Source organism: Pteropus alecto, unplaced genomic scaffold (genome assembly GCF_000325575.1).
Source record: "Pteropus alecto unplaced genomic scaffold, ASM32557v1 scaffold45, whole genome shotgun sequence".
In the NCBI taxonomy this organism is placed as follows: Eukaryota; Metazoa; Chordata; class Mammalia; order Chiroptera; family Pteropodidae; genus Pteropus; species Pteropus alecto.
Window position 1 is genome coordinate 4,074,252 of NW_006442491.1, and position 17,522 is coordinate 4,091,773.

The 17,522-nt window shown below is 39.0% G+C and overlaps 1 protein-coding gene across 3 annotated transcripts in view; it reads right to left on the reverse strand.

Moving 5' to 3' along the window:
* The window catches only part of DTD1 (D-tyrosyl-tRNA deacylase 1), a 144,018-nt gene that overhangs the window by 75,078 nt on the left and 51,418 nt on the right, over window positions 1–17,522 (reverse strand). The window contains exon 5 of one of the 3 annotated variants that reach the window (XM_025039816.1): window positions 2,391–2,473. The exons of 1 other annotated variant lie outside the window; for it this stretch is intronic. In XM_025039816.1, coding sequence (XP_024895584.1) covers window positions 2,391–2,473 — 83 coding nt within the window. Of the gene's footprint in view, window positions 1–2,377; window positions 2,474–17,522 lie in introns of all 3 variants that reach the window. One more of the 3 variants, XM_025039817.1, reaches the window with a different exon arrangement.

The window sequence follows — 17,522 nt, forward strand, 5'->3', positions numbered from 1 at the left end:
ATTAACATAGCTAAAATGGCCATACTACCCAAACCAATCTATAGATTCAATGCAATCCCTATTGAAATACTAATGACATTTTTCAGATAACTACAACAAATAATTCTAAAATATTTATGGAATCATAAAAGATCCCAAATTGTCATGGCAATAGGGAGAAAGAACAAAGTTGGAGGTATCACGCTACCTAATATCAAACTATAATATAAGGCCAGAGTAATCAAAACAGCATGGTACTGGCATAAAAACAGACACATAGATCAATGGAACAGAATAGAGAGCCCAGAAATAAATCCATACTATACGGTAATTTAATCTATGACAAAGGAGGCAAGAATATACAATGAAGTATTCACTGGAATGGTGTTGGGAAAACTGCACAGATACATGCAAAACAATGAAACTGGACCACCTTCTTACACCATATATAAGAATAAACTCAAAATGGAATAGACTTAAACATAAGTCCCAAAACTATAAAACAGAAGAAAACACAGGCAGTAAACCCTTAAGAAAATATTAAGAACTGTTCTTCTTAATATTTTTTCTGACACATCTCCTCAGGCAAAGGAAACAAAAAAAATAAATAAACAAATGTAACTACATCAAACTAAAAAGGTTTTGTGCAGAAAACCATGAACAAAATGAAAAGACAACCTACCGAATAGGAGAAGATATTTGCCAATGATACATCTGATGAGGGGTTAATATCCAAAATTTATAAAGAACTCATACACCTCAAAAAACAAACACTCCAATTGAAGAATGGACAGAGGATCTGAACAGACATTTCTCCAAAAAGTACACACAGATGTCCAGTAGACCTATGGAAAGATGCTCAACATCACTAATCATTAGGGAAATGCAAATTAAAACCACAATGAGATATTACCTCATACCTGTCAGAATGGCTATCATAAATAAACCAAAAAACAACAAGTGTTAGGGAGGACGCGGAGAAAAGGGAATCCTCATATACTGTTGGTGGGATTGCAAATTGGTACACCCACTCTGGAAAAGTTTGGAGGGGACTCAAAAAGTTAAAAATAGAACTACCTTATGACCCAGCAATATATTTCTGGGTATTTATCCAAAGAAATCCAAAACATTAATTCTAAAAGATAAATGTACCCCTATGTTCACTGCAGCGCTATTTGCAATAGCCAGGATATGAAAGCAACCTAAGTGCCCATCGATAGACAACAGGATAAAGAAGTTGTGGTTCCTATATACAATGGAATATTACTCAGCCATTGGGGGTGGGAAAAAAAAATCTTGCCATTTGCGACAACACTGATAGACTTAAATGGTATTATGCTAAGTGAAATAAATCAGAGAGAGACAAATACTTATACAGGAATCTTACTTATACAGGAATCTAAAGAACAAAATAAATAAAAAAATAAAACAGAATCAGACTCACAGATACAGAAAACAAACTGATGATTACCAGATGAGAGGGAGGTCAGGGGTCAGGATGAAAAAGGTAATGGGATTAATAAGTACAAATTGATAGTTACAAAGTAGTCATGGGGATGTAGAGTGCAGTATAGGGAATACAGTCAATAATATTGTAATAACTATGCGTAGTGCCAGGTGGGTACTAGACTTATGGGGGGAGCACTTCATAAATTATAAAAGTCTAACCACTATGCTGTATACCTGAAACTAATATAAAATAATACTGAATGTCAACTATAATAGAAAAAGGAAAGAAAAGAAAATTGCCCCTATGGCTAAAGGGAAAAAATAATTTTGAAATCTAAAATACCCATACTATCTTGGGTCATGATGGAGAAAAACACTCCAATGGGAAGGCAGAGGCATGCCACACTAAAATAGAAATGGTATTTACAGAAATATGCTACCAGAGACATGCAAGGACTTACTCATTATATTCATGAATGGGTAGCCTGTTTTCTCCTGGGGCCAATTTTAAAACCACCTAAAGAGCTGCCAGGTCCTATTCATACATGGGCAATACTCTATGAAGACTCCCAATCGAGCTGCTTGGTTTACAGATGGTGTTTCAAGATAAATGGACAGCATTCGGTTTAGAAGGCTACCACACCACAACCAATTGATGGAAAAACTCTGATTAAAGAAGGTTAAGAATAAATCGGCTCAGTGGCCTAAACTGCATACTGTTTTCATTACAATGATGGAAGAATTAGACAACAACAAGAGTGCTGAAGTTTGGGCGTATACAGACTCAAGGGCAGTAGTCAATGACTGTCATGTATTCAGGCCGATGGGCAATGGAAGACCGGCACAGACCTATGGAAGCCACAATAGAAATTTAATTCCCATAAAAAGAACCCTCTTCTGGGATCAGAAGGTGACTGAAACCAACAGATGGATACCCTGGTGTACTCACGTGGGATAGCTACCTGGCTCCATGATACCAATGGACACAGGGGAGGTACAGCCATACAGAAATGGGCTGATTGTCAATATATTCTTCTTGCATCCTCTGAAACACAAAATGTGAACAAAGACTATCCTGTCTATCAACAAGAAAGAGACTGCAGACAGCTATGGGGCAGATTCCCCAGGTGAAGGTCCTGCATGCAGCTGGCAAAAAGAAATGACTGCTGTCTGTAGATCCAGGAGGCTATTAAACAAATATTTGCTCCGGACTGGGCTTTGCATTCTGGGTAGTAGATGTTAATACTCAAAACACTATTGAAGGACTGAAACAAAAGATATTGTACCCATTTGGACCACCAGGTTACATTTCTTCAAACCAAAGTACATACTTTACAGTACAGTGTCCAATAATCAGCAAAGAAATAACACATAAATGGACACATATCATATCACATATCACTCTCAAAGTAGTAATCTGATGAAGAATTGAAATATGCAATGGAAACAACTGTTATCTAAAACAGGAGCAGATAAACACGTCTTCAGGAATGTGTGCTCACTCTCTAAGTAGATTGATTATACTTCTTTATAAAACTTTCCATGATTGCCCGAGAGCTTCCAATATGCATTTTAAACTAAGTCCACCTTCAAATAGCACTATAGTATTAACACCTACAGTGCATGTCTCATTTAACAGTGTTCCCAATTCCTCCCTCCCATCCCTGTGACATTGCTGTCATTTACTTTACTTCTCCATATGCTATCATCACTTAGCATAGCATTACTATTATTGGTTTAAACAGTTAACTTTTGGATCAATTAAAAAGAAAAATTTTTTAATATATTTCACCTTAATTTATTCCTTCTCTTATACGCTTCCTTTCTTTATGGAGATGTAAGGCTCTGACTTATATCATTTTCCTCTGCCTAAAGAGTTTCTTTTAACTTTTCTTGCAAGACAGATCTGCTGGCAATAAATTCTGTTTTTGTTTGTCTGAGAAAGTCTTTATTTCTCTTTTACTTTTGAAGGGTAACTTCAGTGACTAGAATTCTAAATTGGTGGGTTTTTCTATCAACACCTGAAACATTTTCTACTCTCTCCTTGCTTGCATGGTTTCTGACAAGAAACCTGCTCTAATTCCTATCCTGTTCCTCTCAAACAATGTTTCATTGCCATATTGAAAACCTTCTAGTAAAACACTTTCCTCCAAAAACAGACACCCTTTATGGATTCCATAAAATTTCCGAAGAGGTAAACCTGAACGATATATGCAATCTAAGGAAATTAGCATGGCTCAAATAGATGACATCTTATCATTGAAATACCTGTGAAGGGCTTCTTGATATTTATTTGTAATGTTTAAAATAATTCCATACTTTACAAGCAAACCAGACTGTAAATAAATCCGACTTCTAATAAGGTGTCCCAAATTGACAGGCAGCTCAGCATGCCCAGCTGGTGTCTGACCTAAAGATAATAAACTCCCATCCTTCCATGCAGGAGGCTCCTGCATGAGGGAACATCCACTTCTGACATTCATTGTGTTATAACATGGCTTGATGCCAAGGTGTGGATAACGAAGCCCCTGGCATCACTGCCTCTGGAGTATGGGTCCAGATTAGAATACAGGCTGCCCATTCCTGACATGTCAGTTCCTGCCAGGCCATGTGGCCAAGGTCTCAGTGTCTCTGCCAAAAGGGAGATAGCAAAGCAACCACTCAGCTCTCTTTCACAAGGTGACCTTGAGCAAGTGGAGAGCCCATATTTTAGGTGGTCAAAGTACAAAGTAAATCCAGTTCAGAATGGATGATGGATTAAACTTTGGCAATCTCAACATTTTACATGGTTCCCTGAATTATTGAGGTTATATATATCATAAGGACCATTTTCTAAACTATAAAAGTCTCTCAGTTGGTTCCTTATTCCTAAAGCCACCAGGCTTCTGTTTTGAATGTATATCAATAGTTTATTGGGCTCATAAAAGTTTTTAACCAGTCCTTCCATAAAATTGACAAATAACCAGCTGTAAGAAGTAGCATTCTCTACTCTTTATCCTAGTGTTTTTTTTTTTAAGGCCTGGGGAGTGATTAGTAGTTAAGTGTCCTGAGTACTGAGCCATACACCCTATAAGTCTAAAAGATACAGCATCTGCTTGAGCACTGGGGTTTTAGCAAGTTAACGGAACAAGTTGTAGGAATGTTTTGTGCCTGCTTGTTAATGCATGTCCCTTTAATAAATCCTGTACAGCAGAGCAAGGTCTGACACCTGTTCCAGCACATCTGGCAGGGAGCTAATGGGGGTAATAACTAACCCTCACCCACCTCAAACATTCCGGTGGTGATTATTACCTACCAAAAAGAATCTAAGAGTGGTCATAGCCAGGTTGATTAGGTCACTTCTCAACAGTGGTTTATCCATTTTTCTTCCTGTCAATCAGACAGGTCAGCATTATATATAAATCAGACCAGAGGGCAATTGTTTAAAATGTCATTTTTAATATCTGTTCTTCAAAAAAGTACCTCAAGTTCCAGATCCTTAGAAAATTAAAGACAGCAGTGGCAAATTATAATGACTACACAGTTGGGATGTGTTTATATAGATCATCAGACTATAATCAGGAGAGAACAAGGTTAGAGTGATTCACTTTTCATGTGCTTTATAACAGAATCTGCTCTACCCTGTGAATATAGAAACACCTGATGCTTTCTGGTGACTGCCCAACAGCACTAACCACAAGTATCATCTCCATAGAAACTGTTGTCAGGCCAACAGGCCTTTTCAGATGCAATCAAAGAAATATAAATCAAGAAATGCTTTCACAACTCAAAGTATGGTCTCAGGAAAACCAGAGATAAGGCCCTGGCTCACTCGGGAACTTGGAGAAGGATGTGGCTCATTATAGGTGTAGTTCTGATAGTAAATTCAAAGAGTACCCATGATACAAAGGCTGGGGTCTCGTCAGCTTTTCCTCCCTCTCCTCATAAGCCATCCTATCGAAGCTAAGTCCAAACTTGGAGAAAAGAGCTGTCCTAGAAAGCCAAGGGAAAAGACAACGAGGAGAAGCCTGTGCCTGGGAGAGTCTACTAATTCTAACTCCAAAATATACTGAAAAGAAATGAAATCAATTCTCTCTGGGAACGTAGGTTGAGCAGAGGAGAAATGGGGTGATGCGGGTCGGGGGGCTGGGGTGATGCAAGCGGCAGGACAGGGACAGGCTCATGTGGAGGTAGAGACAGAAAATGAATGAGACTAAAAAGGTAAAATATTATCTTCCTGGAGGGTATACAGTTCATCTAGACAACTTCAACAACAACTTAACATCAATCATTTAGATAATATGAATTTTAAATTCTAAAAGTTTATTTCTGACATACTCTCAGGCTCTTCTTTAAGAACAGAGTATAGTTACAATATGGTCTGACCTATAATCAAGTTTTAAAATATAACTTCTTTGAAGTGTATTATAATGAGTTTGCAGAAAATGGCAAGTGTCAGAACTCAAGAGATACACCTCCAGTGAGGTGTGGGGGAAAGTAAGCAATGGGTTAACCTAGAAAGACACAAGTTCCAAAAAAGAACAAGTTCCAGCTAGTAAAGCTGAATTACCAGTGGAGGTATTAACAGCCCATCCCTCACCTAGAAACCTCTTAGAGTCAGCTCTATTTCCTACCATCAAGTGACCCAGCTCGCACCCACTGAGAGGTGGCTCCATGTCTTCTCAAGATCCCTGTCAGCTTCCTTCTCTCATTTGTCCCATCGGGCTCTCCTGGAATTTAGAGTGCCTTTTGGTTTCAAATTCTTTCCTGATGTTCTTTTATATTTCAAGCCATAAGGCTCTCATATCATCCCAAAAATCTCAGGAAAGCCAGCATTTATCATTTATTCCACAAGAGACCAGAGCATCAAGAAATGCAGTGTTATAGCAGCAAGCCCTTCTCTTTCCTCTCACGAAGCACATTCTATGATCACACTCGTGTGTCTAATAAGGAGAATGGAGGTTTAATTTTTTAAAAGGAGCAACTCCATTTCTCAAATTACTGCTTAAGACTTTGCAGGAGAAAGATGCTCCTGAATTTTGCCTTTGTTTATAGATGTATTTGGATGAGTTTGGTAAAGTCAAGGAAATAGAGGAAAAAAAGGAGGAGTTTGGGGGCTAGATCTCATGTGACTCAGCTTCCTGCATCCCATCAATAAAATCAATGCAGGTCTCCTTTGAGACATAGGGAGAATTTAACGAAACTGCATATGTGGACTGGGAAAAACAGATTCAAGCCCAAAAGAATTATGTGTAAAGTAAATAGACTAAGAATCTAAAGTTACCAAATAGGCCTAGATGATTAAAGATAATGGCGCCATTTTCACTATTCAAAGGCCTTTTAAATTTACTTTCAAGTTTTTAATTTTATTAATTTTATTGGTGTGACATTGGTTCATAAAATTATATAGGTTTCAAGACATTGTATTTTCTCTCCTTGGATTTCTCTGGTAATTATTAATAAAGATATTTTTGGTAAAACAAACAAACAAAAAACAGTATTTGTGGAAGGTTCTGAACACTTTGAAAAGTAAAATGTGTTCACTAAGCAGTATTTGCTAACCACCTAAGGCACCAGGCAGGGCAAAACTCTGGCCACAGGTGACATCAGAGCACTGAGTGGACATCTGAAGCATTTAAGCCAGTTTCAACCACCTTCTCCCATGCCCTGTGTCCAGCATTTTTAAAAGACAGAAAACAGCTCCAAGGAGAAAAATTTTTTAAAATAGTAAAATAAACTAGGAACAACTCTTCATTGAAATAATCAGAGCTGCACATGGATTCTTCAGGAACTGGTCAAAAGTCAGGCTCCAGTTCATACACACAAAAAATGCAACATGTTATCATCCCCGCAATGGAAAAAGTTGCATGTGTTTTCTTTAGGTTTATAGAAACAGCATACTGAAACCTCAAACACTTTAAATGCACATGGATTGTTAAAGATTATAAAGCTCTTGAATCCAGGCAGAGAAAACGAAAACCCCAAATGAGAAAATATTTACTTGCTCATAAAGTTCACATGTAAGAGAAATTTTTAAACTGTACATTATTTATGATGGTGATTAATTACTATTATCTGAATAAAATAATGTCTATGAAATGCCAGTTTCTTTTCCTTTTTTGGAGAGGAGAGGGGCAGTTAATAATAAAACAAGAGTGATGTCTGGCAAGTAGGAACTAAGAGTAAGCAGTTCTCTTCTTCTTCCCATTCCTGCCCTTTTGGGGCCTGAGATGGAATTATCGAAAGGGCCAGGCTCACAAGTGCCTGTCCCATACATGCAAGCATCAGACACCCGGCAAGGTTACAAGGATCTGTCAATCACTGAACCCTAAGTTAACCAATGCAGAAGTGGAGGACAGATATGACCAAAATGCCATCCTAATAACCAGCAGCAGTCAGCAAAGGATGTGGCCACCTTTATCTCTAAAGTGACCACGCTAAGGATGAACACCCCAGTGCTTCTGTTCTTAGTTATCTAGTGCTGTGTAGCAAATTACCCCCAAACGTAGAGGCTCAACACAACAATAAACATTTTTCACAAAGTTTCTGTTGGTCGGGAATTTAGACCATTTATCTGGATGGTTCTGGCCAGGAGTCTTTCATGAGGTTACAATCATTGTGTTGACAGTACAGGTGGGAGGGCCTGCTTCCTACATGGTCCTCAAGAGGCTGGCAAGCTGGTGCTAGCTGTTGGCAGGAGGCTTCCATTTCTTGCCATGAGGAGCTGCCACAAAGCTGCTCAAATGTCCTTACAACATGACAACTAGTTTCCCCCAGAGACCTACCCTCTGAAATAACATGCTATCATTTCTGCAGTATCCTGTTGGTTACACAGGTCAGCCTTATTCATTATTACTACACAAAGTCACAGGTATCAGGAGGTGGAACTCACTGGGGATTGTCACACCATCACCAACATACCTTCCGATTGGTAAAATCCATCCTGTTGTCTCACCATTAGCTTACTGAGTATGGGTACTTATGTAATGAATTATATTCTAGGAAGCTTACAGAGGTGGATGCCTAGATATAACAGAGAAAAGCTTCATTCTTGCTGAGTGCGTGGTGGAAGCATTTTATTTAAACATTGTTCTTTTAAAATCAGTGATAACACTTAATCTTGTTTTTAAAAAGAAGAAAATAAATCACCTTTAATTCTACCCTCCATAGTACCAAAATGCTTTTAGTCTTTTTTCTACATAGTACTTTTTCCTGCGCCTGCGTATAGCAGCTACATCCCTCTATAACTATGTATATATTTATAAAATGGGGTCATACTATACTGTTTTATAACCTTATTTTTCCACTTACGATACCATGGACATTTTTGCATATCATCAAATAATCTTTTCTAACCTGTTTTTTTTTTAGTTTATTGGGGTAACACTGGTTAATACAATTATATAATTTTCGAGTGTACATTATAATTTGACATCTGTATATTCTATTGTGTGATTACCACCCAGAGTCCAGTCTCCTTCAGCTACCATATATTTGATCCCCTTTACCCACTTCATCTCCCCCTAAACCCTATATTTGACCCCCTTTATCCTGTCTACCTCTTCCCTCGTCCCCTACCCCCTATCATCTGGTAACCACTAGTCCATTGTCCATGTCCCTGAGTCTGTTTGTCCTGTTCATTTGTTGCTTTTAGGTTTATAGCCCACATATAAGTGATGTAATGTGATTTATAACTTTTTCTGACTGGCTTATTTCGCTTAGCATGATTATCCCAAAGTCCATCCAGGTTGTCACAAATGGCAGCACTTCATCTCTTCTTATGGCTGAGTATATATTCCATTGTATATATGTGTATGACAGCTCCTTGAGCCAATCATCTATCGTAGGACACTTCGGTTGCTTCCATGTCCTGGCCACTGTGAATAGTGCTGCTATGAACATCGGTGTGCAAATATCTTTACAGATATAGGTTTTCAAGTCTTTGGGGTAAATACCCAGTAGAGGGATTGCTGGATCATATGGAAGATCAATTCTTAGTGTTTTGAGGAACCTCCATACTGTTTTCCATAGAGGCTGTACCAATTTGCAGTCCCACCAGCAGTGTATGAGGGTTCCTTTTTCTCCACATCCTCTCCAATATTTGTTATTACTTGTTCTGTTGATTATAGCTATTCTAACAGTGTGAGATAGTATCTCATTGTTCTAACTTCAGTTTTAATGGAAAAGACGTATCATAGTTGATTTAGCTATTCACTATTATCAAACAGTTAAGTTACATCCTAGCTTTTCCTCTTAGGAGCAGTGCTGTGGTGAAGTGTATTGTGCCCTAAATCTTGCTCTGTAGGACAACCCACATGAGCCATGCAGAATTCACTTTGCAGGTGCTGGAGGTCTTCAGCGGCATGGCTGCAAGTGGAGGCCAGGAGGTCTGTGCACAGGCTCTGCCTAGAGCTCCACTGGGAGCACAGGCGGGACGAATTTCTGACACCAAGGTCTAAGTCTCCTCTAATGTCACTTGGAAGGCCAGCTAACTTCCAATACTTCTTGGTGAACACTCTAACTAGGGCAGCTGAAGAGGAGCCCCCACTCTCTCAGAGGAGACAGCATCTGGCCTTGTCAACAAAGAGCATTCTGAAGCAATCAGGGGGTCGGTCACGAAATCGCACATGTGGCCTCAAATTGTAGGCAAATCCATAGAACAATCTTTCACAAAGTAACACTTGAAATTTTGTATGCTGCCCAACAATTCCACTGATGCACTTTTATGCTCATTTGAATTTCTGATATTTGCCACTTAAGGTCCTTACCAAGTAAATTTATTTTTAACTCTCAATGTTATGACCATATTTTAAGTGACTCGGGTTAACTGCCCTCCCTTTGTAACTACTACAAGCAGTCTGTAATTTAAACACCATTTTTTCCATTCCCCACCCTATCCCTTCCTTTTTTGTTTAATCATAAACATTTTGGTAATGAGGGTTGTCAGTTATTTTAAGCACTGCAAAAAACTATTGGATATCAAGACAACTCCAGCTTCCACATCAATAAAATTATTACTCAGAATATTTCAATTGCAACAATTTCCACGTATATTTATAACATCAAATCAAGTTAGTAAACTGGGGGAAAAAATCATCAAAGTAGGAGAGCAGTACTTCTGATATAAATCTAATGGGAAAAAAAGAAATTTATAAATGCAAATACAGGAAAAACTATAAACCTGAGAAATTTAATTTGGTAATTTAAGAAGAAAAATTAGGCATCTTCTTCCCTCTATTACTAATATTTTTGCAAAGGTGATTCTGAAACGGTTGGTATCAGAATAGGATATAACAAAAATTTTAAATTATGAATTATAAACATAAAAATACCTCAATGTAGGATACATTTTTTTATGGAGGAAAAAATAATAAGATAAATGTTGCCAGAGTGGTTTAGCAGGACACCTGGCTGGAAAATACTCTACTCCCACTCAGCTATCAAGTTCTGTAATCACTGCTAGAAAGAATTCTGTGCTTGCTTCCCCAGGAATAAACTAAAAATACTATTTCTCCTATCCTGTAAAAGTGAGACTTTTAGATGAGACATAGTTTAAAGTGTTAAATCTCTTTTGAAGATGATGAGTCACTGTATTTCAAAGACATTGCACTTTTATTTTTCTGATCAACTTGTCCTATAAAGGTCAAGAATCATAAACTTGACAATAATTTTCATCACTCTAGACCTTTCCCTTTATTATATGAGTAGGAATCTGCTAAGAATTGAGTCCCTCCCACTCCCTAATCCATAACATGTAAAAATGAATAACAATCACAAAAGAAAATATATTCATAGGCGTGGTCTGCCATGTACTTTGATTTGTAGCATTTTTCACACCAGAAAATGTTTAACATTTTATTCACTGTGAGGTGTTTAGGTGGGTAAAAAATACAAATTGATTTCAAATGGTTTAAGATATCACATAAAAATGAAAAGTTACACAATCCAAGAAAACCTCAGAATTTTAACTTAGGACTTGAATGGACAGATCAAACAGCTTGGCTACCAATTAATACTAACACATAACAATAACACCATGGGAACTAGGTGGAACTCCATCGATGTGCTACTCCCTATGTACGAATGACATCTGGTCATTTGTAAACTCTTTTAGTAATTAGTTAGGCAGTTACTGAGTGCTTTTTATGCACTAAACAAGCATCATGCTTAGTGACTGTAATGGCAACAAGATTAAAGCAGAACCCAGACGGATGACAGAACAGGTTTACTTTTTGCCTTGAAAACAAGAGATTTCCATATCTAGGAATCCTGATTATGAGTTCAGCTGCAGCTGTCTGGCTTACTGTAACAGACATTTTCTGTACAATAATAATGGTACAGCCCCAAACCAGCTAATGAATCAATTAACCAGAAGGAAATCTGCTAGACCACAGGATTCATCATGACCATTTCCACTGATGATGTTACACTGACTTAGGTGTTTGCATCAGGTTTAAACAATGGAGTTCCCCATCCGCATTTTTTTTTTAAAGCAAGGATTTAAATAGTATAAAAGAGTAAAAAACTCTTAAAATAATCCTTTCGACCATAGAGACTTTTTCTGAATCTAAAATTCTTCAAAATATTGTTATAATATTAATTATTTTACAAACCTTGCTATTAAGTAGCAATTTAAAAAGTATATTCTGGCCCAAACATGGAAGCAATTTTTCCTGAGAATGAGTATTAATAAGCTTTTCTATGATTGCCTAAGTTCAAAGAAACAAAAATAATGACTGGATTATTGAGCTATGGCATATGTACCAAGCTTCTGTCCAAGATTGAAGTGAGTTCACTACTTGACAAGGGTATCAAAGCAGAGGACTCAACTGGTTCATGAGCTCTAACTAGGTTGACAATTTTTAATTTTGCTCACCTTAAAACAATGATAACTTGAATTTTTGCATTTTAAAAGCCTTCTTTCAAGGTGGTTTGACGTTTAGATTGCTATTGAATGTCCTGCTGGCTATAAATGGGGAGGTTTCTGCATGCTGCCCCTAGCTTTTCCAGTTTATGCTTCCTTCTTCAAACCTCTTCCCCTAGTACAGCTCACCCCAGCAAGCTCATTATCCCTCCCTAGGATCAGGTCTGGAAAGGGCCCATGGGTTGCTCTGCTCCCATGGCCCACAGATCTTTCTAAAAAAATATGTAGATATAAATGTCCTGCAAGTCATCAGAAATTAAATAAACAAATAAAGTCATGCCAAAATATTCCTTTTAAAACATCTGCTCTAACAACAACCAATTAAAGTGATGACAGAGCCTATATAAAGTAAAACAGAAGACCATGTTGGTGCTGTTTTTAATGCCTTGTGCAATAAATAGCACAGGAATAAGTCAGCCGGCTCACTCTGGCTTCAGTCTCTCAGTTATGAAGTCAAAGCTTTAAAAAGTAGCATAATTCGGAGTGCAATCGGCCAAAAACATTAAGCTGTTCCACACTGACTGAGATGGGATAAAGACCTTGAGAGATAATGAAAAGGAGGCCATTTGCTGGGGAGTTACATTCATTTATCCATCACAGGGATCAATTAACACCTCTGCATGACCCCATATTCTTTACAACTGCAATGTTTTAAACATTTTTTTCATTGAAATGTTCCTAATTAAATAAGCTGCTAAAATAAGAGAAGAAACTTTAAACTGTAATGAGACCAAGGTCTCAAAATAAAATAAATACTAGAGAATAAGGAAGTAATCCTCTGCATAAGATGCCATGTGAGCTAAGCAGAGTGGGGCTGGTTAGTACTTGGATGGGAGACCACCTGGGAAGACTGAGTGCTGGAGGCATAAAAAAAAAAAAAAATCAGGTGCTGTAGGTGTAAAAAATTAAAAAATAAGGGATTGTACGCTGACAAGGCCCTTGCAATCTGTGAGGTCAACCAAGGGTTGCCTCGCCTAAAAAAATAAAAATAAATTTTAAAAAAAGATGCCATGTGAAGGAGTGGCCTCTCCTTTCCTATCTTCCTTTATTCTAACAAGCTACAGAGAGGCCCAGATACGCTGCAGTTTCAAGTGCATTTACACAAGGGCAACTGTTCTGAAGAATGCTGACTAAGGAGTGACAAAGTCACTCTAGGTTCTCATTTGTGAGGCTGTTGACCACAGCTACCCGAGAATCATGGAATAGGTCCGTGTCACAAACATTAGAAGAAATAATGAAAAATACCTCATTATGAATGCCATCAGAACTCCAGACTTATATTTTTCTACTAATAGATAATACTGATGCCAGTGTTTTCACTGTCCTGGTACAAAGAAACTTTAAGAAGTTTCATTCTACTAGCTCCTTTGTCCTCCTTGGTTGGCTCTGAGTGAACCTCTTGGGAACCAATGTAGAACAACAAGATTGGAGGATGAAGAACAAGAAGGTTGGCAAAATAGGAATACCACGTTCTCGTGCAACAACAAAAAGCTGCTTTATCTTCAGTAATGACTTTCTTTAGAACTCTAATAAAAAGCAAGTATTTGTTGACTGCCTACTCTGCACTGGGATGGGTGCTGGGGGGGGGCGGGGCGGATTTTTAAGTTCTGGTTCTCCCTGAAAGAGTCTGTAATTTAATTGTAAGATAAGCATGACCTCTAGAGAAGTCAAATGTAAATGACTTAATTATACTTCAAGACAATTAACAAATGGCTGTATACATCAGCAGTACACAGACAAGCCATGCCTGTCATTCCAATGCAAAAGCAGGGACACACTCCTGCTGGAAAGGGAAGCGCAGGAAGGAGGTGCACCAATTTACAGCCATGTAGGTAAAAAGAGTTTGAGCACATTCTTGGCGATAAGAAAACAAGTGTGTGCTTTCACTGATTCCTACAGGGAAGGAGGGAAAACAAGCCTGAGACAGGGACCTGTACTGGGCTGAAGTTTGATCTTTACCCTAAGGGAAGCACAGCCAGCAAAGACTCTGGGAGGGGACTGCTGTGATCAAAGTGTTTGAGAACTGTTAAGCAAACCCTGGTATGCAACACAGTACAGAAACCCTCGGCATGCGGACCTGTGAGAAACAATTAGATAATTCCACTTAAAGGTGAGAAGGCCTTAGGTTCGGCAGCGATACAAGAAAGGGATATCTAGGGTCATCTGCATGTAACATGAAAAGGCTGGGGCAAGGGGTGAGCAGGATAAGATAGTAAAGCACTTGCAGCAGGCCCAGTGCAGTGAGTGCTCCATCAACAGTGGCCACTAATGTTGCTTTATTACCACGACATTGATGAACTCACTCTGGCTACAGATAAGAAACACCAGGCCAAGGAAGAGAGGCAGGTCCCCAGAGCCCGAGCCGATGACACATCCTAAACACAACATAGAAAAGAGAAAGGCAGCAGAGGAAATGTTAAAATAGACTTACTTTCAGGCAGAACTATTTGGCCTGAGGAAGGTAAGGAGCACCAAGTACAGACCCTTGACCAGTATGAGATGACCATGCCCACAAATGCCCAACTCCAGAACTATGGCTTCCATGCTGTGTGACTGAGGGCTCATCAGAAGTGGCCTCAGAGACACCTTTTCTTACCATCTCCTGCAGATATAGCTCTAAGCCATCTATTACCTCACCATCACCCAGGCCCCATGTCACACAGCAGTTTATTTTGGTGTTACATTGTGTTTCGGATATAATTTTATGTTTACAAAGAGGTCCCCTGCTAATAAAGTTTGAAAACAAGTACTCTAGGAAGTATCTTTCCCTGCTAGAGGATGAAGATGAACCATCCCAGATAAGCTGCACCTCTCAGACACTCCTGTTCTACAGGGAGACTCTCCATGCCTCTAAGATGCTCGTTAGCCAGAAATAAGAGAAACACATATCTGAAAACAAGGAGCCACAGCTGCAAAATGTTCAATTCGATAACATCAAAGCTGAAAAGGAAATCTTCTGGTGACCTCATATTCAGCTATAAAAAGGAGAAAAATCTGGAAAAGGGCAAGTAAAGCTATTTATTTAAGTTTCTTCATAAAAGACTAGTGAGCAGTTCAGAAGAGATTGTGTTCTGTGTAAAAATGAGAACTCTGTAGCTCATTTCACTAAGCAATTCCACTGTGGCTCCAAACACAGAAGGGCATCAACCCAGAGAGTCACACCTCATAATAACTATTGGAGGGCTCAATTTCTATGCCACTGTCCATTGACAATCTAAATAACAACTGCCATGAAGCTTCCTGTTGGGCTACACTCAGGACGAGGCTTTGCCAACAGGAGTGGGTCAAGCAGACTTTACCTGACAGTGGGGATCCACAAATGGTGCCGCTGTCCCAGTGCCCAGCCCCTGGCTTCCTCACTTCTAAACAACGCAGAATTCAGCTGTCATTCTTTGGGGCTTATGCTTTCACTCCAAAATCCTCGCCAAAAATATAACTGTCTGCTCTTTTTTGAGAGCTGTTAAGAACTGACCTATTTACTATCTGTGTATTTAACACACTGGCATCTAGTAAACAGAAATTCAAGAAAATTCAAAACTCAAAACAGCTTGGCAAAACATATACTACAATCAGGTAGCACTCACTACTCATTTCTATAGCAATATCCCAAAACGTGTTTTTATGTTTCAAAACATAAATTAAAAAATAAGTAATAAAAATTTGTACTACAGACATCTGGCATCTTGAAAAATATAAAAATATGGACAAATACATGTTGTTCTGTTCAACAGGATACAAGAACCAAACACAGACACTTGTAACACCTTCAGGAAGCTATGTCAAGATGCTTTCTGTTTTCTTATGAAAAAAGAATTGCCGACCTCAGACTACATTTATTAACTGTGCACACGTGTAGATATTTTAATGAGCTGCCCTGGGCATCTTTGCACCTGTAAGCATTTCTTATTTCAGATATCAAAAGAATTCCAGCCTGAGGTAGGGATTCATTCACTTCCCACATATCCAGAGAGGGCTTTCTGCAGGTCAGGATTGTGCCAGGTGCCAGAGACAATGCAGCAAGGAAAGTACCTTCCAGAAGCAGAGGCATGGGCAGCCCTCTCTTTGTGGGGCAAAAAAGGATAGGGCACTCAAATCAAAGGACACCAGGGTCGGAGGGTGCTAAAGGCTGTCTCCAGAGACCTGGCAGGAATCAGACCCCAGAGTTCAAGAAAAATGATTTAGGTAAGCAATGACAAGTGACTGGCATTGTTAACAGGGAAGACAGGGTTCTGTTTAGGTAAGGTAGATGGATCTATGTCACAATTGCTGAGGATTACCTGAACATATGGCAGGACAAAGAATGAATGCCCTCATTCTACAGGCAAATGTTTAATAGAACATCCACTATGTGCCAGGCAGGATCTCACTTTCGATGGACACGGCCTCTTAAATGCTCTTATAAGTCTTTTCAAATGAACTTATAAGAAGGGAACTGTCAGCAGGAGAGAGCCATCTTCAGTTCACCAAGCTCTGAAACCTCCTCTCCGCCTGGTCCATCACTGATCCTTCAGCTCTGAGAGGACTGTCAGGACCCTGGGACAGCAGCGGTCTCTTGTTCAGGAGGAGCTGAGCCCTCTTTGAATGTTGCAGTCCTGGGACACCTGCTGCTGATGAGAAGCAGGCCCTGATTTGATGGGTACCAGCTGCTGAGAACAAGACACCCAAGGTAATCATGCAGCAGGATCACTGCTTTAATGAAACGCAGTACCATCTGATGGGCTAGGTGCTCTTCAAGGAAACAAGAGGTCTAGTTTTCTTTTAAAAAGAAAATTACACCATCTCTTTGGCATCCCACCACCCTTCATTTCCACATCCACTTAGCATTCTCTCACACCTGCTAGAAGTTGGGGAGCTTTAGCAATCACAAGTGCCTCACACTGCCAAGTTCAGGGGGAATCCATGTGCTAGTTGCTGCTTTAACAGCCTGGGGCTGTTTAAAAGAATATTAGCATCCTTCTTCCCTGCCCCTCCCACAACCCACACTTGGAAATTCAGCATAAATCTCTTGTTTCCTTCAACTCTGGGTTTCATTTATAGGGGTTAGAAACTAATGTGCTTTTTGGCTCATGTAATGAGAAAAATCCTTTGATTAAACACACACACACACACACACACACACACACACACACACAAATTCATTTTGGGGGGCAAACACAACAATTTTCCATGTTGTTTTAAAAGAAAATTAAGT